Source organism: Carassius gibelio, chromosome A17 (genome assembly GCF_023724105.1).
Source record: "Carassius gibelio isolate Cgi1373 ecotype wild population from Czech Republic chromosome A17, carGib1.2-hapl.c, whole genome shotgun sequence".
Classification (NCBI taxonomy): domain Eukaryota; kingdom Metazoa; phylum Chordata; class Actinopteri; order Cypriniformes; family Cyprinidae; genus Carassius; species Carassius gibelio.
This window is the reverse complement of record NC_068387.1, coordinates 9,008,111-9,035,246: the sequence shown is the minus strand read 5'-3', so window position 1 is coordinate 9,035,246 and position 27,136 is coordinate 9,008,111. Positions and strand designations below refer to the sequence as shown.

The 27,136-nt window shown below is 38.1% G+C and overlaps 1 protein-coding gene across 1 annotated transcript; it reads left to right on the top strand.

Moving 5' to 3' along the window:
- The first annotated feature begins 9,463 nt into the window (after window positions 1-9,463).
- LOC127933489 (asparagine--tRNA ligase, cytoplasmic) lies at window positions 9,464-24,367 on the top strand. The gene is made up of 15 exons (XM_052530521.1): window positions 9,464-9,614; window positions 14,803-14,885; window positions 14,988-15,053; window positions 17,399-17,491; window positions 17,609-17,698; window positions 18,389-18,467; window positions 18,621-18,691; window positions 18,934-19,020; window positions 19,223-19,444; window positions 21,082-21,281; window positions 21,378-21,513; window positions 22,425-22,538; window positions 22,627-22,758; window positions 23,113-23,244; window positions 24,160-24,367. The coding sequence occupies exons 1-15, from the start codon at window positions 9,581-9,583 to the stop codon at window positions 24,289-24,291; spliced, it is 1,671 nt and encodes a 556-aa protein (XP_052386481.1). The 5' UTR covers window positions 9,464-9,580; the 3' UTR covers window positions 24,292-24,367.
- The last annotated feature ends 2,769 nt before the right edge of the window (window positions 24,368-27,136 follow it).

Genomic DNA, 27,136 nt, shown 5'->3' with positions numbered 1-27,136 from the left:
CAGAAAAGACCGTCAATGGTCCCCAAGACAATTAGGATGTTCAGCACCATGGACAGCACACAACTGAGAACACTCTGCAGCTACAGGTCAATCTAAAAAAAAGCAAAAAAAAAAAAAAAACCCCTAAAGAAACACTAAACGAGAGGCGCTGAAAAGCGTGCTATTCTTCTACAATTTCCCCCAACAACAGCCATGTTATCACATAAGCACAATTTACCCTTGAAAAAAAGTCGGTGCTCTTTCTTTTTCCTTTTTTCTCTCCATGTGCAGGCTTCCAAATTAAAAAAAATAATATTAGCTTCTTTACCAAGCTCTCATGTGCATTCATGTTCAAATCAACTCACACTCTTCACCTTGAATCAACTCTTCACTTGAATTAAGTCCTATCTTTCGTAATCACTGACTTGACAAGTAGGTTGTTTAAGCGAGCTTTGAATAACTAGTCTAGCTGCTTGTTCTGCTGTTAGCTGGCAGATCATTTTACTTCATACAAACAAGTTACAGCTAGCAAGAAACGTTGACAAACTTACTCTTCTAATCATTACACTGGGTAGGCCTATCTAGTTAATGCAACTTTTGATAAAGGAACTCGAACTCCTAATATTTTATTATAAGCAACTAAGGAGATATAAACACAATCGAAGCACTTACAGGATTTTCATTCAGGATTTCACTTTTTGTGATGTCTCGTTTTGCCGTGTTCATCTAGTACGTGTCGAGAGCACCACAACAACAATCTGTGATGCTGAACTCACATTTAGCTAATAGCTGCAGCCCTGATTGCTGCCTCGTGCTAGGAAATAAATTAATTACTGTTATAAATACAAAACGTCACTTAAACCTATAATTTTCACAATATTTTTTATGTTAAAATATATTGGTTGGGGACCCCCCGGAATCCCAAAATTCTTATGGTGGGTCCCTAATGACTTATGCAGGGTCTGGGACCCTCCCAGACTGCCCTCATTTCGAACCCTGTTTTAAATGGAATATTGAACAATTGAGATTCAGCATGATTATGAAGTGCCATCAGCTCACACTTTTTTAAATTCAGTTGCAGACTAGAAGCTTTTTTAAAAAAAAATGAGACACCAGATGAATGGCTACTTGAATCTGCTCTGCATCACTATATAAGAAAAGGGTGGTATTATCTGCTATCTGACTTATCAATAACTGACTCCCTAAATCATTCAAATGCCTTATATCTTTACTATTTTTCACATAAATTGCTAACAGTTCAGCTGCTAAAATAAATAAATACAGACTTGTCGGATCCCCTTGTCTAATACCTCTATTAATGTTAAACCTCTCATAGGTCCCAAATGGTAACTATATTGAACTATTTATGTCTTTGTATAACATCTCTATAAAATTAACAAATTTATGACCAAAACCAAAAAACTCCAATGTACCTAAAATGTATTTATGTTCTACAGAATGCCTTCTAGAAATCAAGAAACAGTTAAGTCTGTTCAAGTCTCAATCAAGTCTAATATTGTTGTGTATTAAAACCCCTTACTAGTAACCCCCCTTTTTTGGCATGGAGACCGAAATTACATACCCAAAATAAAAAGGTTTCTGCTCATGATTGTTTCTGACTAGATACATAATCAACCTTTGTTCACAAAGCTGACACTTTAAAGTTTACTGTTCAGGAATCAGAATCACTCAGACTGTTATGATAATAGAGATATATAAGCTCAAACATAAAAACAAAAATAAAAATATAAAAAACATATGTTTTAAATGTATTTAAAAAAATGTTGATGTAGGAAATGCTTGAAAACACAGTGTAGCTAAGGCCACAAGTCTTCCAAAACTTCATAAAAATTTTCATAATCAAATCTGTAAAACTGTGAATTTTATGAAATATTTTCTAAGGCCATGTCATGTGTGTTTTTAGAGAAGGCTAATCAGATTGATTTATGGCCCTTGTCATCTCTGTAAGATCTCACATGTAAACATTCCTGTGCTCTTTGTGTATGTTTCACTGTTGAAAGCTGCCCGATTCATTATTGTATTGTTCTCACCAAACGGTTCTTTCACACCTCCGCCAGGTACGACACATTATCCGCATTATTCTTTTATCATTATTCTTTTGTTTTTATTCCACCTTTATTAGCCTTGATTGTGGTTTTTCAGGCTTTACCAAGCAACAAAGCAGCGATCTCACTTCAGTCTCTCTTTGCATTTAGCCCTTATTTATCAAAAGTCTTACTATAAAAATACAACAAAACATTTTCTTACGACCTTACGTGAATTATTGAGACAAAAATGCATTATGAAGAAGAAAAGCACCTGCTATTAGTAGCATCGGTGCTAACGTTAGCATCAAGCTACATCTGACAATTTATGAAATTATTAGTACACTTTTACTCAAAACTCACTTTAAACCCCGATCGAGTGTTTATAATAACTTCCTTTAGCGATCAGGGGTGGAATTTGGTCGTTTACTGTTGTACTTTTTCATCGCTGCACAAGTTAGCATTTCCGACGTACATTTTCGATTTTTTTTATAAAAACGCCCCAGATCTCAAGAAATTCTCATACCAAGCTTTACTATCGTAATCAGGGTTTATTCTTCGGATATTTTGTGTGTACAGAGGTGTTTCAGTGTTGTTTTGGCCAGATAACTACCAGGAAGTGTGCAGGAAGCATGTGACACGATGGGGCGGTGTCCAGATATTACACTCTCAGATTGACTTTTGGGAAGGCCCAATCAGAGTCTGAGTCACACACCGCACGAGCTGCCGGCACAGCAAACACATACACAGATCGCTGGGAGAGGCTGTTTATCATCTGATCGCGTAAATCCGTGGAAAATGAATAGAAATGACGATTCTGTCTGAAGAAATATGAAGTAAACATCAGTAAATATATCCATATATCTCAGCAGATATACATCTTTTGTCTATAAATCCTTATTGACGCTGTTCAGTGAGTCTATGTGAACACAAATAAACCGCTGCTGACGTGACTGAATATGAGTGAGTGGTGAATTTCTATTCAAAATGTGGCATAATACGGATTTATTATTTTGCACTCCTGACATAAATCACTAAATATCTGTCACTGCAACAATGTTTTATCAAAATATTGGTCAAATTTCGAAGCTAGAGTCTTTAAACTGTCAATTGATGCACAGTTTGTCCAGATGAAGTAAGACAGTGATGTTTAATGTGCTGTGAAAGTGAAACAATAATAAACTGGGGCCTTCGGCGATGTTTGCACGTAAAGGGGTTTTAACTTCCTTTAATAAAACCAGATTGAGTTTCACTTATAACTTGACTCAATCTAAGTTTTAACCTATTAGTAATTGCAGAAGTAAGAATTTTATAATGAACATTAATAGGGTAATCTGTCATTCTCAATAATTATTTTATCTTTGTTTGACGAATGAGAATAATTAACCCCTGTCTAGTTGGAAGTAAAGAATTGGAATCAAAACACTCCTTTAATTAATGCTTTAAATAACAAATATTTTATATTCTCCCAGAAAAAAAAAGAAAGAAAAAAATAGTAATCAAACAGTCCTGACTATGCATTTTTTTTAAATAGCAGAATCCAGCTCCTGGTCTCCATCACACAATCTGTGGGATAAAATCTTTCACTTTTCCAATAAATTCCTTTTATTATTGTCCATTGTCCAGCATTATTTTCGGAGTATGATGAAGAGTAAATGTTACTATAAAATGAGTATATTTCCTCGGATAATAATTTTGGATCTGATTAACTCATCATTAATCATTAACCTATGAACTGCATTACTTTCCTGTCTCCTCTTTTCTAAACGACAAGAATAAGCTGTAGATACATACTGTCTAATTTATCTTGAAGAGAGAGTAACTTTTCAACATCTTGAATCATATAATGTGTATAACAACTGGCATTCATTTCTTGAATTAAAATCAACTCCTTTTGCTTCAAATCTCTGCTTTTTTGTTTAGCAGCCCGAATTGAGATTTCTCTATAGTTTTAAGTTTAAAATACTCCTATTTAATCCTGTTTGAAGTTAAAGAAAAGTCATTTTAATCTCATTAATCACATTTCTTATTTGACTACATACAATAATCTTTATCCTTTATAAGTTCTGCATTAAACTTCCAATTGTCTTTTCTGTCTGTATGTTTTATTGCTGGTGTCAAAGTTAATGGAACCAAGCAGTGATCCATCAGTGGCGCCGCATAAATTTATTTTTTTATTTATTTTTTTGCAAGCTCAGAATATTCCTCAGAAATGAGCCAAAAGTATATTTGTGATTTAGAGAATCCATTGGGTTTGACCCAAATGAACTGACTATCATTAGGATGCTTGACCCTCCAGATATCTGTAAGGAAATTTAAATGTAAGGGAATTTAAATGGCAAAGCTCCTGAATAATATTTAAATGGTGGCTTGTATAACAAGAAGGAGATTTGTCCAGCCACTCATCGGGTGCCATATTAAAAATGACCTCCAATTAGAACAAAATTTGTATGATATTTGGGTTTAAATTGTGTAAGGCCATCTGATATATTAGACAACAAAATATTGTTTTGCCAACTAATGTTATAGGCATAAATATGAACTAAAATAACAAAAGTCTTCCTTGACTTCTGAGAAGATGCTACAGTTCTCTTCCATTTTTCTTGTCAACTCCTCCAACTTCTCTTCCTGCTTGTCAAATCTTTTAACAAGGGAGTAAATAGCCTCGAGGATATCTGCATTAGAAATGTTTTCCTTAAAATCAGGACCCACTTTCTTCCTTATATGCACTTTGCTGGGAGTAATAGGTATTCTCAGCACTACAATCCTCCAAGACATACTTATTAGCTTCAACACACACTTCCATCATATCAGTGTAATCATGATCATTACTGTTACTGATCACGACCTTATCTTCAGCTTTTCTTCCTCTACCAGTCAAATTTAGATGATTAAAATCAAATTCATTAAACAACCCTTATGTTATGTTGGGGACGTTTTCGTCCACTAGGGGGCAATGTTGAGTCTTAATTTGACCACAACTTTATCTGTGTTCCAGCAAATGGAATGATTTTTGTTGACAAATCTTATTTTGACATATATTTTGGGGAAAATCTTTGAATATTTTCAAAAACTCAACAAAACACTGTGGGCAAATTCACTCCCCCTTCTGTTGTGTTCATGGATGAAAACATCCACTAAATTAAACTGCTGTAAAAATGTATCAGATACATATTTTGTCATGATTCTGCCCTCGTGTCCTTGATTTTTCCTAGTCTTGAGGCAGGATCATGACCGACCCATGTTTTGTGTACAAGCGCATGGCCTTGTCTTTGGGCCATGTGCTTGTGTTGTCTCGTTCCCTTGCCCCGCCCCCCTTGTTAACCTAGTCGTGTCTTGATTGTCCTATCTGTAACACCTGTCGTGTCTTGATTAGTACCCCTATTTAGATCTCCTAGTGTGCTCTGTCTTGCGTCGGTTCATTGTGTTACTTATGTGCTTCTCAGATGTGTTCCACACTGGTGACTGTGATTGTATCCTGAATACCGTGAGTGTTTGTTTATAGTTAGTGTTTAGTGTCTTTATCTGGTCAGCCCTGTCTTGTTTGGTTATTTAGTCCTTACCCTAGCCCTTGTTTTCCCCCTCGTGGGTTTTTGTTTTCTCTTTTTGTATTTAATAAACCCTTTTGTGTTGAATCCTGTCTGCACTTGAGTTCCTCCCTTGCAAACCCTGACAGAATGAACCGACCAAAAGGGAACTCAGCAGACAGGAGGCAATACTGGATGTTGTCAGCCAGCAAGCGAGATTGTTTTGAGGGCTCTCGCCTTGTGGTGTTCCGGGGGACCAGGGGAGGTCGTTCCGGAGCGAGCGGGCGAGAGGAGGAGCCCCAGAGGTCCCCACCTACCCAGCTGCCAACGGTTCCAGAGGGTCGTATCCTGGCCGTGGCCACTCTGGGGGATCAGGCACATTCCTCACCGAGTCCTGAGGTGCCTCCCACACCCGTCGGTCTCCCCGGGAAGCGAGGGAGACGGTTATCGTGGGAGTCTGCCTCGGAATCGTCGGAGTCAGCCCTGCCAGAGACCGAACTCCCCCAACCCGCCTCTGACCCAGCTGTGGTCTCTGCACCGCGCCCAAGGAGGAAGAGGAGGAAGAGGGGGCTTGCCGGTCCTGTGACCCCGTTTCCTCCCGTGCCAGCAGCGGAGAGCGCTGGCGTGCCCGTGCCAGCAGCGGAGAGCACTGGCGTGCCCGTACCAGCAGCGGTGGGCGTGCCCGTGCCAGCAGCGGAGAGCGCTGGCGTGCCCGTGCCAGCAGCGGAGAGCGCTGGCGTGCCCGTGCCAGCAGCGGAGAGCGCTGGCGTGCCCGTGCCAGCAGCGGAGAGCGCTGGCGTGCCCGTGCCAGCAGCGGAGAGCGCTGGCGTGCCCGTGCCAGCAGCGGTGAGCTTGCCCGAGCCCGAGCCAGCGGCAGTGAGCGTGCCCGAGCCAGCGGCAGTGAGCGTGCCCGAGCCAGCGGCAGTGAGCGTGCCCGAGCCAGCGGCAGTGAGCGTGCCCGAGCCAGCGGCAGTGAGCGTGCCCGAGCCAGCAGCGGTGAGCGCTAGCGTGCCCGAGCCGGGAAAGAAAGCTGTATGCAAGTCGGCAGTCGTGAGAGCGGAGGAGAGAGCCGCGGCCGACTCTGCAGCAAAGACTCTTGTACAGTCGGTTTCATCTCATAAGGAGATGCCAATTGTCCTAGCTGCTAAAGCATTTTCTGATTATTTGTCCCGTCTTGTCCAAATTTTAGAAATCCCCGTCAGTCCTGTCTTGTCCCCTGACCCTGTCCCCAGAAGTCCCAAATGTCCAGCCGTTGTCTCCCCGTGTCCTGTTGATGTGGCCCCGTGTCCTGTTGATGTGGCCCCGTGTCCCGTTAATGTCCCCCCGTGTCCTGTGGTCCCCCCGTGTCCAGTAGATGTTGTCTCCCCGTGTCCAGCCGTTGTCTCCCCGTGTCCAGCCGTTGTCTCCCCGTGTCCAGTAGATGTCGTCTCCCCGCGTCCCGTAAGTGTTGTCCCGCGTCCCTTGTCTGGTCCTGTCATGTCCCCTGTCAGTTGTCCCGAGACCCCTCCCCGTCCCTCACCACCCAGACCTGCCCGTACCCCCCGTCGTCAGCCTTCGTCCTGTCCTCCTAGGATTCCTACCCCTCCCACCCGCCCTGGTCTGTCCCCCATGAACTTTGTGGTCCCGCCCCCTCCCCTTCCCTGTTTGTTTTTTTTGATTTGTCACCCCAACCCTGCCGTTGTGTACTCATGTTTGCCTTTGTTGTTATTTGTCATGTCCTGTTGGTTTGTGTCTGTGTCCCAGTCTGTCATGTCAGTCGTGTCCCGTGTTTGATGTTCCCTTGAGGAGCGTCTGGAAGCCGCTCCTTAAGGGAGGGGTTCTGTCATGATTCTGCCCTCGTGTCCTTGATTTTTCCTAGTCTTGAGGCAGGATCATGACCGACCCATGTTTTGTGTACAAGCGCATGGCCTTGTCTTTGGGCCATGTGCTTGTGTTGTCTCGTTCCCTTGCCCCGCCCCCCTTGTTAACCTAGTCGTGTCTTGATTGTCCTATCTGTAACACCTGTCGTGTCTTGATTAGTACCCCTATTTAGATCTCCTAGTGTGCTCTGTCTTGCGTCGGTTCATTGTGTTACTTATGTGCTTCTCAGATGTGTTCCACACTGGTGACTGTGATTGTATCCTGAATACCGTGAGTGTTTGTTTATAGTTAGTGTTTAGTGTCTTTATCTGGTCAGCCCTGTCTTGTTTGGTTATTTAGTCCTTACCCTAGCCCTTGTTTTCCCCCTCGTGGGTTTTTGTTTTCTCTTTTTGTATTTAATAAACCCTTTTGTGTTGAATCCTGTCTGCACTTGAGTTCCTCCCTTGCAAACCCTGACATATTTTTTCTTCACTTTTTTTTTTTTTTTGATTTTGCATAGATCTATTAATCAACCTCAGTCCTGATCAAAACTACTAAATAAACAATATTGATTTGCATTAACAACCAAAATGGGAGGGTTCTACTCGAATCACATGGGTCATCCCCATAGACTGTATAAAACATGGATGTATAGACCATGCTAATTTGTTGAACCAGACTGTAATTTTTTTTTTTTTTTTTTTTTTTAGCTGTAAAGTTGGGAATTTTGAGATGGGGAGTCTATGGTATTGACTCCTTTTTGCAGCCAGCCTTTAGCGGCCAGTTGACGAATTACAGTTTAAGTCACTTCAGACGACACACCCATGGACCATTGGCTAAACGTCTGATGCATATAGGACACAAAAGTGGAAACACTTCAGTCGAAGTTGTCATCGTATTGGTTGAATTCTACAGGATTTCTGCCTGGAAACAAAAATGCTGTGGTGGCAAACCCCCTCACGACAGAATTAAGCCGTTGTGTTTACAAGTGTGATGATGAGCACTTATCAGGATAAACTGAACGCTGGATATTTAAAAGTATCTCAAATATTATTATACGAGAGAGAGCGGGAGGTTGCTGCTTGGTCATCCCCATATATACATGTTTATTATATATTTTGCTATTGTATTGTGGAGTGACACTTTCATAAACTTTTCTATACTCTTCTGATTATATAATGGTAAATAATATAATATTATAGCACAACAAAAGTAATCAGAAATAATGATAAGGCTAATATTCACAATAAAATAATTAGGTCATATAGATCATAACAGTCTCAGAGGTAAGAAGTGGATTAACCTGAAATGTTTTTCTTTTCATTCTGAAATGAGAGGCAAATATTGGATCACAATAATTTGGAACCACAGTTTCCACAAATCCCTTCACTCGATTGGGATGTTCTCCTTCATGGATGGTAAGGGCAGTGATTGTAACATCGAGTATTAAACACGCAGGCCTATTTATAGCTATTTCATCAAGATTCTTCAAAAAGAACACAAAGAATAACCTTCTCAGCTGCCATAGTCGTAACTCATACGTCATAAAAACAGGGTGTTCAGTGCACCAACGCTTCCATAAAAAAAAAAATGGACAGATTAATGGACAGAAAATAAGGAATTATGTGAGAAAGGAATAATTATCTTCAAACTCCATCACAGAAGATGGTGATATATATATATATATATATATATATATATATATATATATATATATAGATCAGTGATTGTAGCTCATACTCGGAATTGGTGCTCTGCATTTAACCCATGCATCTAAGTGCACACACACAGCAGTGAGAAATGAACACACACCCGGAGCAGTAGGCAGCTATAGATCCAGGGCCCGGGGAGCAAATGGGGGTTCAGTGTCTTGCATCTTGCTCAAGGACACTTCAGCCATGGGTAGCTATTGAGGGTGGAAGAGAGTGCTGTTCATTAACACCCCCCTACAACTCCTGCCAGCACCAACACTCAAACCTGCGATGTTCAGGTTACAAGTCCAAATCTCTAACAATTAGGCCACAGTTGACTAATGGCAGAATAAGAAAAAGTTACGCCCCCTTTCGTGTTACGCCCCTTTCTGGAAGTCTATCCCAGCAGCTCGTGTGCGTGAGTCTAGTACATGGCCAAAGGTCAGACGGCAGGACTCAACCCGAATTGGACTCAACTCTGCGGTCTACAGAGCGTAATATGGCAGACGAGGGCGTGGATCAGTTGTCAATCAGTGAGTTTGATGATATTAATGACATTGTATGTGCTGCATTATTGTCTGCAGGGTTGCGTCAGATCATGCTGTCCTTTTGCTGTAATTTTTCAACGCGGAAGTAACGTTAAGCTGTTTTCTTTGAATGTGCGAAAGCCAGTTCATTACCCGCTAACTTATCCACTTTATCTTTCTTGTAAGAGCGGGAGAGGTCTTTTATACAGGGTTTTCGCGAACATTAAAAGTCATTAAAGGGGTTTGGGAATTTTTTTTTTTTTTTAGGAAATATCATTTAATGTCACCATATGTATTTATTCAGGCATTACAATTTTTTTAGATGGTTTGGAAGAAAAATATTACCACTTTATTTAGAATAGCGCTTCATAATTTGGTTCAGATTAAAGATGCTTGCCTGGACTGCAGCCCGCGTGTGCAGGGTCCTCGGACTGGCCAGACTATTTTTTTTTTATCATTATTTTAAATTTACTTAAGCGCGAAAAAACACCCTCTCTGGCCCATAAGAAACATTAAAGTAGCATTTGTCGCAGAGCATCTGACAAAATGAATATATTGTATTGTAGAATGCCCTAAAGAATTCGCACGATAGTTAAATCGAAACCGAAAGTAAAAAAGACAGGCTTCGAACAAGATTTAAACATCCGTTTTAATTTGAGCGCGACTCCCTGAAGCACGCAAAGGCTACATAAAATATATAGGCTCCTATATATATATATCCTATATATATATATATATATATATATATATATATATATATATATATATATATATATATATATATATATATATAGGTTGTGTATTTGTCTATAGCTCTATTTTTTTTTACTCTGTTTGCACTTTGAATATTGAGAGAGTAGCCTACTTTGATTATGGCTGCACTCAATTGTTTTGTTGTTTGCTCTTAATACGAGAGAAAGACCTGTGTTATTATTTGTTATACAGTTTTTATTTCTATGTTAAATTTGTGAAAAAGAGTTCAGTTAGGAAGCTAAATGTTCTAGCAGCTGTACAATTCATGTATAGTTCTGAAGTTTGAACAAATTTTCTTGAAATCAGGAGAGAAGCCCCTTAGTTGAGTTTGTAGCAAAACCTTTTACAGTGCTTGAGTGTTGCTGTTTTTTTTTACTGCATATGATAATAAATACTTAGAAAGTAAAAGTTAAATGACATTTATAACCAGATGATTAGCTAAAACAATTCAAAATGCACCTGTAGACTATTTTTCCAGTCATGTATTTGGCCATTGATTATTGATTGATTGATTTATTTATTTATTTATATTAATGTGTTAAAATCTTGCCATATCTAATTCATGTGTTTAAATGTAAAATTAACAAAATTTGTTGTGAAACACATGCAAAACCAGTTTGGTAACTAACTCTGGTTGGGGTGAAGTTGGCGTACTGCCAGATTTTTAAACAGCGGCGGACTGGGACAAGGGATGCATCAATCCAATTCTCAGGATCGGTATCGGCTCCGATACTGGCATTTTCTGTGGATCAGGTATCGGTCATATGAGACCGATCCAAATCCGATATTGTGCGTATACTATTCTGTATTATTGATTATAAAGCACCAAAAGGTTTCTGTGCACATATTTCAAGTGTTCTGAAGCTGTTCAATATGGGGTACAGATTAATTTTGAAGTCATTAAATTCAAGTTCACATAAACTCTTCTTTCGGCTGCGGCTGTCTGTCATCCTCCATTCAGCAATCAAACTGCATGCTGTGCTCTGCGTGAGCACACAGTAACTGAGGTTTTATACTGTTCAAAGAAAAGGCTCATTCAACTAACGCAGAGATTTAATAAACTAAGTTTCAAAATCTCTTCCATTTGTACTAATGATGTCCTGTTCGCGAACAAAGTGTCTGAGTTAACTGCAGAGCCGGACAGTAACGGAGTACATTTACTTGAGTACAGTACTTAAGTACAATTTTGAGGGATCTGTACTTTACTCGAGTATCATTTTTGTGGAGTACTCGTGACTTTACCCAAGTACAGTTGGGAGGCAAATATTGCACTCTTTACTCCACTACATTTCTATCCATGACCGTAAATACCCGTTACTTCTTCGCCCCGTCCACACGGAGACAGAGCTTAACCCACTATGATCTTTTTTTTCCTCATCTCAAGAAAAATCCACGTCCACACGAAACCACAAAACTATGTAGTATACATGCCAGACCAGCATGTGGCGCTGTAATTCTGCCACAGAGATACACTTAAAATGGAGAAGAAGTCACGGACTATATAAACCTTGTGTGTGGTACACAAACGATCATGGAATAATACATTTATTAATATGTGTTAATGTTAGTTGTTAAAAAGACAATCGTTCAGTTAGGGTTAGGGTTAGGTGCTTGTTCATGTTTTTGTTGCTGTTACGTGACGTAGCGGTGTCTGATTAATAATAATAATAATAATAATAATAATTCCTTACATTTATATAGCGCTTTTCTAGACACTCAAATTGCTTTACATAGTCAGGGGGTATCTCCTCATCCACCACCAATGTGCAGCATCCACCTGGATGATGCGACGGCAGCCATAGTGCGCCAGAACGCTCACCACACACCAGCTTACTGGTGGAGGGGAGACAGTGTGATGAAGCCATTCAGCAAATATGGGGATTGTTAGGAGGCCATGATCCATGTGAACGAAAAAATCTTGGTGTGTTTAAAAATCTCGGTGTGTTTAAAAATCTTGGAAACCCTCAATTTGTTGTTTCCTTCTCAAACATGATTGGATTGAGCAGGTGCCGCTGATTGGGACAGCCTATTAGCAATCACATTCGGCTTTCCGCCAAAGACTTTATGACATTTGATTGAATTGAAGTACAGTACACACACACACACACACACACACAAACACACACACACACAAACACACACACACAGAGTTGTCACACATAGATTGTGTGTGTGAGAATGGTGTTATTCAGCTGAAAGTATTTTCTCCTGCCTTTTGCCTGTATGTCAATTTGAGAGGAAGGGGCTTAATTCTGTCACTCAAATGAGCTGAATTTAATTTTTCCTTCTTTGTACGCTGACCTAAACACCTTTAATCATTATTATTTTCTCTTCTATGCTGCGTGTATAACACGGTCAGGTTCAGAGGTGTGTCAAAACATTGCTATATTGCCTTCTTTGCTGGTTTAGGTTTATTGATTTGATTTATGAAAAAACAGAGAAACTCACATGTACACACAATTGTTAGCTGAATCTTCTTTTCTGATATTACATATTAATGTAAGCTGAGCATTTGCTTTGATGTTTTTGAGTATGCGGTGTGTTTAACACAGTCAACTTCAAATGTGGGTGCAAAAAAATCCATTAAACAACTAGCAGAGGTTTGTCAAAGCGTTACCATTGTGCTATTGCCTTGTGGGCAAGTGAAAAATTGTATTACTGGTGAGAAATAATGTAATACTCAATTAATGAAGCTGTGTACTCTGTCCACCTCTGGTTAACCGGTTCTTCTTAGTGAACCGGTTGAACCAGTTCACAAAATTGAACTGAATCATTTGAAACGGTGCGGATCCACTGCACCACTACAGACATATGGCCGGTCCAAATTTTAATTGTATTCTATGCACTTAAAGGGTTAGTTCACGCAATAATCAAAATTATGTAATTAATAACTCACCCTCATGTCGTTCCAAACCAGTGAGACCTCCGTTTATCTTCGGAACACAGTTTAAGATATTTTAGATTTGGTCCAAGATCTCTCAGTCCCTACATTGAAACTGTGTGTACGTCTACTGTCCATGTCCAGAAAGGTAAGAAAAACATCATCAAAGTAGTCCATGTGACATTAGAGGGTCAGTTATAATTTTTTGAAACATCTAAAATACATTTTGGTCCAAAAATAGCAAAAACTATGACTTTATTCAGCATTGTCTTCTCTTCCGTGTCTGTTGTGAGAGAGTTCAAAACAAAGCAGTTTGTGATATCTGGTTCGCGAACGACGCGTCAGATTCAAAAACCGATGAGCTGATGATACTGTGCATGTGTGATTCAGCGTGAAGCAGACCGAAACACAGAGCATCTGAACTGAACTGATTCTTTTGGTGATTGATTCTGAACTGATTCTGTGCTAATTATATAAGCTCGGATAAAACTGAAGGCTTGAATCAAGGGCAATCATCACCAATGACGCAATTACGTAGAGTGCAAAAGGACCGGTGAACCGTTTTCTTCAACCGGTTTATTGAATCGAACTGTCCGAAAGAACTACTGGTGAACGAGTCAATGTTTCGCTCATTATCTGGCTCGTCTCGGTGTTCATCTTCAGTTATCTCTTCACAGCAGTTCAGTCAGTGTACTGAACTGTAAGACAGTCTAATAAGGCTAATAAGACTTATTGATAACTTCTGACTGTAGCTTTTTCCATTCTAGCCACAAACCCGGTGCCTAAAGCATGCAATCACTTACGAATGCACTCTGGTCTTTCGCTTTCTCTTGAATGAAAGAATATATAAATTCATAGGTCAGTAGAAGTATGTTTATAATTAAGACAATACATTACAATAATATGGTTAAAACAAAACACAGGTTTGCAGTTTCAAGCAGTAAGCATAAGGAGCTTATGTACAGCTGAAAATAATCAGAAGCCAATGACAGAAAGCCAGATACATTAAATTTACACATTTGCGGCCATTCTTACGTGAAAAATAAGGCTGCACTATACACATACTATATTTATATATACTGCAATACACCACACATTAGTTATGTATATTATTCAGTGTACCATCAATAATGAATTTATATAGATCAATATACTACATAAATACACTAATATGGTATTCATTTATATTACTGTACTACACTAATATTGATATTTTAGCATTCTACAACAATACTGTACTCATATACATAATTATACTGCTCTAGTGGTTAAATTTACAAAGTCTATGCAGAGGGTTGCATCAGAATATGCTGATCAATATTTAATCTATACACTGATGTTATATTTAGTAATAAATTAAAAAATCTGATAGGTTCAGTGTGGCACTTTGTTTTTAAATATTACTGCTGCACATTTTCATAAATAAACACATTAAAGAGCAGTTTCAGTGCCCTAGGTAGCACACTAGAAAGCACCTGAGCTTTTTTTAGAAGTGAGGTCAACTCTGGGTCTGCGTGTAAAATGGTGAAATGATAAAGCTAATGTTGTTTGTTCCTCCAGAAGAGCTGTATGTGTCTGAAACACAGGGCAGTGATGTGGATGGAGATGGATCAGAGCAGAAGCCCTTTCAAACTCCACTCAAGGTGCTTGATTCATTACATTTTTTTCAGGAAATACAGTTTAAATGATGATTCAGATTATTTTCTGTATTTTGTTTTCCAAAATGTTCTCTGTAATCTTTTCAGGCACTGTTATTTGCGGGAAAAGAACCTTTTCCAGTGATCTATGTGGACTCACAGAAGGAAGGAGAGGTGTGAAATCTGCGAATAACACTAACCAATAACTTGCAACAGGCAAAAAGAATATACATCACAAAGTTATTTGACAAGAAGTGTTAGAACCTTGAACCCTGACTATAAAAGTATTTTTAAAAATAAAACCTTCATTGAACCCAGTCTATAGATAGTATTTTGTAATTTAGGAAATATTACCTCATCTTGTTTGAAAAAAAAAAAAAAATCTTAACATTAAATGAAAAAAAAAAAAGTTACACGTAACCCTTTATTTTAAGGTCTAGTTCTCACTATTAACTAGTTGCTTATTATCATGCATGTTACTACCATATTGGCTGTTTATTAGCACGTATTAGGCACATGTTAATGCATAATTCTGCAGGACCATATTCTGGATCTCTTAACCCAACTCAATACCTAAACTTAACGCAGGGCTCTAGGCTGTGACTGTTGATTGAGAATGTGCAAGATCAAATTTGACGTGGTCACATTTGTGTGAGTGTATGGTCTGAGCTGCAGAGCCACAGCAGGAGTCAGATTATACTCGCCTTGCAGCAACAAAATTATGTGAATATTGAGTAAACAATCTAAAGTAAAAGACAGGTTCTTAAACCAGAGAAGGTGAGCATGTTGAGCTTCTTCCCGAGATCCAGAAGGACACAGACGAAACAGCATCTTGAAAAAGACGTGAATCATCCGTGATTGCTCTTTTAGAAACTGCTCTTTTAGAAACTGCACTTTAGAATCGCCGTCACAGGGACACGACTGTACTGCTCTGGCACACCGACCAGGAACAGCTCGAACCCACAGATGAATGGCTTTGTAGTGAGTTGCATCAACTACTCAGCTCCGAAGCAAAATTCAATTGAGTGGATGCACTTGTCGTCTATTTATACCAGTAGGCATGGGGAGTGGCCTAGGTATGTTAAATCCACTAGCTAATTTTCATTGCCGTTTTCTCTTAAACTCAGAGATGATTGGCCTCCCAAGTGAGACCCCATATGTCGTTCGACATAACTCGTAGTGACCGACAGATAGGGAACTGCACCTACTCCAGGATAACATCTCTGTGTTCACGATTTAAGGACCATTTGGTGCTCCGGGAGATCAGCATCCTTCATCGCTTCATGTTCAATATGAATATAATATACAGAAAGAGGTTCTACAAGTTAGATATCCCACCAATCTTTCTTTCATCTGTGAATAAATAATTTTGTCCTTATTTCTAGTTCCAGCATGAGATAAACATTAATTAATTTCAAAGACATGTTGAAAAAAAAAAAACTTAAAACTTAAAACGAATGATATGTCAGTGTTTAGAAAATCATCAATAAAACAGCTTGTGAATAGTCATAACAGTTGTAACATAACATTTACCTCAGAAACACCACTATAACTTTGCTGAAATTGTTTTATTATTTTCATAAATCACTCAGTAAACCACCAGTTTTGTTTGTTGTTTTGTTTTATTAAGGTGAAATTTTAACATACATTTTTTTTCTCGCAATATAACAACTTTAATCTCACTATTTTTACTTTATTTTAAAAATATTATGGCACTAAAATGCCGTCATATTTACTAAATTACTAATTTACTAAATTAATCCAAACACGTGGCACAGTGACCAAAACCCCAAAAGAGAGAGAAGAAAACTACTCACCTGTTTTACTTGTTAATAATTTGATTTAATTATCCAGGCCTTTCTGCAAATTCATCCACAATGGCCTTGGTGTTTAATTTAAGGCATTGTGTATTCTCAATGTAAAGAATGGCAAACTTTCGATAGTCTTTCGATAAAAGAGATAATGTATATCTACTGTGTATGTGTGTGTGTGTGTGTGTGTGTGCGCGCATGCATATGTTGCATACCCAGATTCTATACCTGTGGTTACCATGTAACTATGATTAAAAATATATATATATTGCAACCAAATCCTGTGCTCATACCAAAAAAATGAGTCCAGAACTCTGGACCTTATTAACAATTAAAGCTGTACATTATGAGATTATTGAGGGAAAACTCTTCATAAATAGTGAATATGTGTTCCCTAATATAATGTGTTACCTAATCTAAAGTCTCACGTTATCACAAATGTACATGTTTGCTTTCGTAGTGCAGACAACATGTGTGCTCATTTCAATTATTTTAATGTCATGCATTATTTAATATATATATATATATATATATATATATATATATATATATATATATATATATATATATATATATATTGCATAAGAAACATGCTTTAAGGTGGTTAAAAATAACTTGCTAACGTTTTATAGGAATAAAACTGTACCTCTAGTGAATCCCAGTAATATTTAAAACTTTTGTTTTAACATTGTTTGTTTATGTTGATAGCGTTGGGCTGTCATCTCGAAGACTCAAATGAAGAACACAAAAAAGCTCCTTAATAGAGAACAAATGAAGGGTGACAGCAAAGATAAGAAGGAGGTACTGTTATTCATCTGCCCTTTGTAGACCCATAATTCCTGTCCAGTAAACCGAGCTCCATGTCAGGGTCCTGTATGTCTGTTTTGACCTCTGTCTGTCTGATCTCATGACTGACAGGCTGAAGATGCTGAACGCAGAGAGAAGAATCTGGAAGAAGCTAGAAAGATCGTCATCAAGAACGACCCCAGCCTTCCTGAACCCAAAACCGTGAGTTTTTCCTGAATTACATAAATAATATAATATTGACTGTATAACAGCACTGATTTATTATGCTTTTATGTAAAGCACTTTGACCTGCATTTTATACATGAAAGGTGCTGAATAGTTTAATATTAGTATTATACAGAGTGAGAATGGGTAGGTGGTAGGGGCTGTAATTGATATAATGTATAAACAAAATGAAATGGTTCTTAATATTTTGTTAACAAATTCTAATAGTGATTTGTGATCAATCACTATCAAAGTGGAAATGTTAGATGTAGCCATTTTACATTTACATTTATACATTTAGCAGATTATTTAATCCAAAGCCACTTAAAAAGAAACAAAGCAATTTGAAAAATTTAAATGTTGTGGGGCATAAAATTTGTCAATGAATTCGAAATCTATTTTGAATTGCGCAGTCGTTGCATTCATACAATGTAAATATCCACATCATGGCACATAACAGCATTTTTCATTCAGGCTGAGAATGTAGTTGTGTTCAACGGTTTACATGGCTGATATTTTCCTTTTAAACTGATTATTTATAGACTTCACCAACCCTTTTAATCAAATTGATTGATGTATTTACATGAAGGCTTTTTAAATCCCATTGAACCATCAGTTCAAATATTGTTGAAAAGTGTTCCTCTTTATCATCAAGTCAGTTTCTCTGGTTTATTTTGTTATATTCAGGTGAAAATTAATACGCTGGAGGCACTCAGAGAGCAGAGGGTTAAGGTGTTTGGTTGGGTCCATCGGTTACGCAGACAAGGTGAGCAGGTTTATTTTTTCATCCACCAAACAAGCCTGAAATGACCATCCAGAATTTCTCAGCAGTTTTTTTTTTTTAGTCCAGTCAGTTAGTTTCAATGAAAATGATGAAAATATAGTTTGTTTTAAAATAGGTGTGCACATGTTTTCTCAGGAAAGAACCTCCTGTTTATTGTGCTGCGTGACGGAACTGGTTTCCTGCAGTGTGTTCTCACAGATAAACTGGTACTTTTGTTTGTTGTGTGTTTTTGTTGAAATTTTACAAAATTATTAGTCCTACCAATCCTGCTGGTTATCAAAACAGGTAGTTATTTATACTTAAGGCTGGGCAATTCCCTAATAATAATAATAAAAAACTAAAAACTAAATGATAACTGAAATTATATAATTTTTTACATTTTATATATATATATAGACAGTACAGTCTAGCTAAAAAAGTCTCTGAGATGACTCTGTCTTGTTTGCAGTGTCAGTGTTATAATGGACAGGTGTTGTCTACGGAGAGCACTGTTGCTCTGTATGGAACCGTGAAACCTGTTCCTGAGGGCAAACAGGTGAGAAAAGATTTAACTGATTAAGTAATTAATATTAATATGATTTTAATTTAATGTGAGTAATATTAATAACCTCTAGTTCATCTAGGAATTAAGGTTCTCTCAATATTTATTTATCCTCAAATCTTTATCATTCCTATATGATATCTAAAACTAATTTATTTTATTTTTTTATTATTATTATTTATTGTTTTTTTGAAAGGCTCCAGGCGGCCATGAGCTGCACTGTGATTTCTGGGAGCTGATCGGTCTCGCTCCGGCGGGCGGCGCTGATAACCTCCTGAATGAGGAGTCTGATGTGGACGTGCAGCTGAACAACAGGCACATGATGATCCGTGGGGAAAATGTCTCCAAGATCCTGAAAGTCCGATCTGCGGTCACGCAGTGTTTCCGGGATCATTTCTTCAGCCGGGGTTACTGCGAGGTCATTCCTTAAGCTATGTGTTAAAGCAGCAGTTCTTAGTCCTGGTCCTTGTGATACTTTACATGTCTCTTTTGTTTAATACACCTGATTGAGTTACCAGCATATTAGAAGAGAGTTTAATGAATGAATGAACTGTGTTTCGATTGGCAGGGTCCCTACACAGTTTTCACTGCTCTCTACTCCCTGCACAGGAGAAATTGGCTAATGTTTACTTTACTTAAGAAAACAGATTAGCACTACACCACTGCCTGCAGTGTCTTAACACACAGAAATGTATGATTTTGGAGTATCAACGGTGACTTGACCTGACTCTGGAGTGTCAACGGTGACTTGACCTGACTCTGGAGTGTCAACGGTGACTTGACCTGACTCTGGAGTGTCAACGGTGACTAGCCCTGACTCTAAAAGGTCAACGGCGACTTGACCTGACTCTAAAAGGTCAATGGTGACTTAACCTGACTCTGGAAGGTCAACGGGGACCTGACTCGACTCTGGAGGGTCAATGGGAACCTGACTCGACTCTGGAGGGTCAACGGGTGAGGAAACTGGGTGACGGAAAGAAAGGACTCCATGAAGACAAACAGAAAAGGACCGGTTAATATAGGCAGGGTAATGACTATCAAGTGAAGACACCTGAGTGCAATTAACAGGAGTGCAATTACTGTGATGAAGGGACAAGGCTTTGTGGGAATTTTAGTGCCTGCGGTGAGGTGCCTATGGGCAAGTGAGACCACTAGTGGAGACTCAGGGAAACAGAGACCTGACAGCGTGACAGTATCTTATGTAAAAACTCTTGGTTATCGATTAAGTGAACTTAAACTTGTGGGTGAAAATTGAACATGTCAGTATTACATTAATGCCTTCCATCTTAAAGGGACAGTATTCCTATTTAAGTACCTATCCTTGTCATTATTGTTAACCAACAAAAGATGTTAAATAAATTTACAAAGGTTAAGTAAACATAATGTATCTGAAAAACTAGTTTAATTTGTATCTCTTTCGTATTTGTCTTATTGTGCTTCTTTTTCAAAATGTATACATTATTTTTTATATAATCTATATTATATATGAACATGTATAATTTTTATAAGTTGCTCCCTTTTCACTACTGTTAAACAGATAAATCATACAAAAAAGGAAAATTGTCATAATTTATTCAAGTTTTTCCAAATTCAGTCCTTGATTCAAATTTATCACAAGCTTAATTTATTTGGTTTAAAGAGAGAAGAATTAATGACTATTTTTGTTAAAAAAAAAAAAAAACGACATATAAAATAGCTATCAAAATAAATTTTGGTAACTGCAGCTTGATTAAATAATAAAAAGTATTGAGTAAAAGTTGACATTTCGTAGACTAAAACTAGACTAAAACTATGAAAGACTCAAATGACTAAAATTACTGTGATTACTAAAATTAAAGTGACTAAGACTATTAAGCATTTTTGTCTCAAGATAAAGACTAAGACTAAATCAAATATGCCTGTCAACATTAACACTTACATGTGCATCCATATTAAAATGTGCCTAACAGAAATAATTTTCATTTTTTTTATGTCAACTGTTTTTATTTAGGTATTGAAAATTGAAAAAGCCACAGGATGCTTATTAAACACAGGTTTTTCTGTTGTCATCGTCAGATAACTCCGCCCACTCTGGTGCAGACGCAGGTGGAGGGCGGCTCCACCCTCTTCAGTCTCAACTACTTTGGTGAGAATGCGTATCTCACACAGTCTTCTCAGCTGTACCTGGAGACCTGCATCCCTGCACTCGGCGACACCTTCTGCATCGCCCAGTCATACCGCGCTGAGCAGTCGCGCACCCGCAGACACCTGTCTGAGTGAGTCTGGCACCATTGACAATATTCATTCAAACAGGCAGAATTATGCAAAAGAGTAATGTGCCTCTGTGTATGCATGTGTTTGTATGTTTTCAGGTACACCCACATTGAGGCTGAGTGTCCCTTCATGACGTATGAAGACCTTCTGAACAGGTTGGAGGATCTGGTGTGTGACGTGGTTGACAGGGTCCTGAAGTCTCCTGTCGCGCAGCTGCTCTACGACCTCAACCCGGTACAACCCCTGGCACACAAGGGCATCATATGTTTGAGCATCACAGTCATGGAAAACCTGGAATTATCATATTTATATTTTTAGGCCTGGATTATGTTGTTCAGGCCTGTAAAATTCATGGAAATCAAACTCATTATAGAGGATTTTCATTTGTATAGTTATTGTAGAATATATTGATCTTGTGTCAAGTAAAATCATCTCACTAAATCACTCAAACCGGTTCACTAATTGGTTTGATTTAACTGAAAGAAGAACTCATATTATTTTAGTTTATTCAATGTACTATTACAGTGTTTAAAATGTTTAGAAACATTTTTTTAAATTATTTTTTGAGTTCCAAAACCTATTTCATTTTAGGAATTTTAGCTCTTCTGCTGTAAATATTAGAATATTAGAAATGTTACCATGGCAGCTAACTGAAATAATGTTGTTGGTTTTTTTGTCTTTTATTTTATTTCAGTTTAGATTCATTTTATTTTAATTAATGTATATATTTTTTGTTTTAGTTCACGATAACACTACTGTCACAATTGACAGGATAGGTCATGGAAATTCATCAAAATATGGAGGCTCTGGACATTTCGTTTTTATTCATTTTTATTTCAGTCTTTCAGTCTTTTTTTCAGTAACATTTTAGCACTTAAAATTAAAATAAGTAATGTTGCCTTTGGCCTCTGACTAAAATAAAATAATAAAGTGGTTTAAAAATAATAATTAAATTCAATCGTTTACTCGTCTTGTTTCAGTTAACCCTTATTTTAATTTATGTAAATATTATTAAAATTATATTTAGTTTTAGTTAAGTATAACAACATTGTCACAATGACTGGAAGGGTCAGGGAAATTCACAACCAAGTATGGAGGCTCTGGAATCTGTACAATACAATTTTTTTTTTTTTTTTTTTCTCTAGGACTTCAAGCCTCCCAAACGACCATTCAAGAGGATGAACTACACTGAAGCCATTGAGTGGCTAAAAAAGCACAACATCAAGAAGGATGATGGGAAATTTTATGAGTTTGGAGAGGTTTGTTATATTGAGCCTCGTACGTTATTGCCAAGAGTGCTCACTTACAAATGCTTGGATAATTGGCTATTGTGTGTCATTGCTAAAGGATATCCCAGAAGCCCCTGAGCGACAGATGACTGACACCATTAATGAGACCATTCTGCTGTGTCGTTTCCCTGCTGAGATCAAGTCCTTCTACATGCAGCGCTGCCCTGAAGACCGTCGCCTCACTGAATCGGTCAGGAATTGTCGTTAATCAGCCACAAAAAAAATTGCAGTAACAACAGTATTTTTTATGCAATCACAGTCAATCAAAACATATATTTGGTGTCTAATCATGCAGTTATGTGGACCAGTGAGATTCCACTGATGTAAATAAATATGCAAAAGGACAAAAGCCCTGTAACAGTCTCATAATTAAGAAAGAAAACATTAACAATTTTTTTCTTACTTTAATTAAATATAAATAAGCCTTTAGGAAAATGTTTTCACATTCCGGCTGATTTTATCCAGGTCTTTATAAATTCATCTGTATGAGAGCAGTATTCAACAGAATTGTGTTATAATTGGCTCATAAGTTTTTGTTTGTCAGGTGGATGTGCTGATGCCCAATGTCGGTGAGATTGTGGGAGGCTCTATGCGTATCTGGGATGCTGAGGAGCTCCTGGAAGGGTATAAGAGAGAGGGAATCGACTCCACACCCTACTATTGGTACACTGACCAGGTAACAGCCTATTGGCTATATTTCATATGCATTGCCATTCAAAAGTTTGGATATACGTGTTTTATTTATGACCACTTTTATTCAGGATGCAAGGATGCATTTAATTGATCAAATGTGACAGTGAAGACATTTATGAAGTAAAATATTTCTATTCATCAAAGAATCCTGAAAAAACTAAATGTATAATGGTTTCCCCCAAAATACGAAGCAGGACAACTGTTTTAAACATTGATAACAATCTTAAATGTTTCTTAAGCAGCTAATCAGCATATTAAAATGATTTCTGAAGAATCATGTGACACTGAAGACCGGAGTAATGAAAAATCAACTTTGATCACAGGAATAAATTACATTTTTATAATAATGTAGAAAAGGGTCATTTTAAATTGTAAAATTAGTTGTTTTTACTGCATTTTTGATCAAATAAATGCAGCCTTGCTGAGTAGAATATATATATTTTTAAAAACCTTAAAATGATCTAAAAAAAATTCAAAATAGACAGATTCAATCTAATATCTAAAATAATTGATTCACAAGTAAACTGTATTAAAATAATAATCAGATAGTCCATAGTCATGTTTTCAGGAAGAATAGTAAATAATTTTATTTTACATCCACATCCACCAGTACAATACATAGAAATAAGCAGCAATATATACATACATGTTTTTACTAAAGTATTTTAATTTCGACAAATGACATTTTTTGTGATGATGCAGGCATATTGCTCATTAAATAAACTGAACTAAATGAAATAAATTGATAATTGAAATAGTTTGAAAATGCAATTGAAATGCTAACATTTATCATCTTGGATATTTGATATATTGCCTAGCTCTTTGTCATACCTTTTATATATTCTTTGTCATATTCAGATGTTCAGAATGTAAGCATGTTAATGTTTGTGGGTTGCAGAGGAAGTTTGGCACGTGTCCTCACGGTGGATATGGTCTGGGACTGGAGCGATTCCTTACCTGGCTGCTGAACCGACACCATATCCGTGATGTCTGCCTGTATCCTCGCTTCATTCAGCGCTGCCGACCTTAATGTGTGGACGCACACACACACACACACACACACACACACACACACACACACACACACACACACACACACACACACACACACACACACTATAAAATCAAATCACTCTCTTTCATAGCCAGAGACCTAATTTTATATCATGTTCAAAGGTCTAATCACATAGACCTAATTTTATGTTTAATAAAGATCTAATCAGAAGACAGTTTGAATGATGATTTAGTGTTGAATTATATCTCTTTAATACTAATCTGTGGCATAAGTAGAGGGCACTGGAAACTGCTTTTTACTCTACTAATAAACTTTAATAAGAACAATAAAGGAGTCCATGTTGTTCCAAAAGATAAAATGTCTGTCTTCAAAATCTTTTCAGAATTTAATAACCTTCTCTCAGAAAGGACCTTTCATTTTAGCTGATGGCAGCAATTCATCTTACTTTTCAACCACATTTCGTGGCAACACTGGCACATTTACTTGCAGTTTTCCTGATAACAGTGGAAACAACTTAAAATGTGCCCATATGCAATAGCATTTTTTCAATAACCAAGTAATTGGAATTATAATTAAATTATTTTAAAAATAACTAACTGGGTGATGAACCCCATCCATCCAAGTTTGAAGGAGACCTGCCCCGATCTGACTTGAGTCCACTTGAGGCATGAAAGGTTTGTCAAACTGTGGTGCCACTAAGATCGGAGCAGAGGAGAGCAAAAGCTCTATATTTTCAAAAGCTTGTTGGGAACCTGGAGTCCAAACAAATTAAACGGAACATTTCAACAGATTAGTTAATGGGCCAACAACAGACGACATTGAACACTACCTCCCGCTGAAACAATTAGGGCAGAAAGAATTGCATTGAAGGCAATATACATGGAACTAATTAGATCAGAACGGCTTTGGAAAAAGAGAAAAAGGAGACAGAAAGCTTTGAATGGATAGTGGAACAAAGAGCGACTAATTTTCAAATAGTTCAATTAAATATTAGTCCATCAGTACAATTACAAACAATTCAACCACATATACTTCCTAACACCACAGTAGATTTCACAATGTTGCAAAAGTACAGTAAGAATAGAGAATATGTTTTCAGCTCATATTTCGATTAGTTCTATCAGAATTAGAATCAGAATTTTTTTTTTAGTTTAACATGCATAAAATATTGGTAACACTTTACACTAAGGTTCCCTTTATAAAGGGTTCACATGCTTGCCTAAGCTGCAGCCAATTGGCCCCATGTGTGCAGGGGCCTCGGATTGGTCAGATAATTTTTTATTATTATTATTTTAAATTTACTTCATTGCAAAAAAACATCCTCACTGCCCCAAAATAAATATTAAAGTAGGATTAATTGCAGAGCATCTGACAAAATTTATGAATTGTATTGTAAAATGCATGCTCAGAACCGCAGAGAATTGGTATGATCTTTAAATTAAAACCGAAACTAAAATGCTCACATGCCTTCAAACCTATTTTTTAAGTTTTGAGAGCTTCCTGATGCACTGGAGCGATTCCTTACCTGGCTGCTGAACCGACACCACATCCGTGATGTCTGCCTGTATCCTCGCTTCATTCAGCGCTGCCGACCTTAATGTGTGGACGCACACACACACACACACTGCAAGAGACCCACTATAAAATCAAATCACTCTCTTTCATAGCCAGAGACCTAATTGTATATCATGTTCAAAGATCTAATCACAGAGACCTAATTTTATGTTTAATAAAGATCTAATCAGAAGACAGTTTGAATAATGATTCAGTGTTGAATTATATCCTGTAATAATAATCTTTGGCATAATAAGAGGGCACCAGAAACTGCTTTTTACTCTTATAATAAATCCATCTGCATATCAAGATGCTGATTAGACAGCATGAATATTACACAGGTGTGCCTTTGGCTGGCCACAATAAAAGGCCACTCTAAAAAGCTCAATGCCACAGATGTTGCTAGTTTTGAGGAAACATGAAATTGGCACGGCCGTGAATTTAATGTTAATAAGATGTAAAATAGGCTGGACTGGTGCCTAGCAGATTCAGAATGTTAGTTTAACAGAATAATGCAAAAAAATAGAAATAACATTTAAATAAAACTTTAAAAATAAACACAAAACAGCGAGGCAGCCCCTCACAGACGACTGCAGCACACAAATAAAACCAAAACACAAAATAAACTCCAGGCCTGGTCCCCTCTCATCCTTCACTGTCATACAGTAGCTCCTCTTTTATCCTTCCGATCTCCTCTGTGGGACTCGAGACCGGTGAGTGGCACAGGTGTCGCTCATTTCCAAATCACTCCACTGGCCTCACTCTGTTCCCACAGCTCTCGGTCCCACACCACTCGTCACATACCCCCATCGCCCCTCGCATCTCTACTTCAATCACGGTGGGTACCTAGGGGTAAGGACAGATAGACGAGGCAAGAGAAAAGGAGATGGAAGGATGAGGAGCGACAAAGATGAGAGACGGGAGAGAGGAGAAAAAAAATTAAACATTTGCTTTCCGGTTCCCAGACACACTGCTGCTCGGCCCTCCACCAGCTGGGTAAACTCTTCCGCATTGCCTGGCGGCGGCACTGGATGGCCCTCGGTGGAAAGAACGACACTCCTCCGCCAGATGGCTCCTCCAGTTTCAGGCAACCGGCAGGAGTCCCCCATTCCCTGCTCCTTCCCATCATGGCGGATGGCAGCAAGCTCCAGCCCCAAGCGAACTGGGGTGACTCCTCTGCTCCCTCACGGATGGCAGCCGCCCCTCCATGTCTCGGGCAGCCGGCAGCGAGCTCGTCCGTCCCCCCAGCAAACCCACTCTCTCAAACCCACTGCTTCATGCGTCCACGGCGGCAGACTGCTTCGAC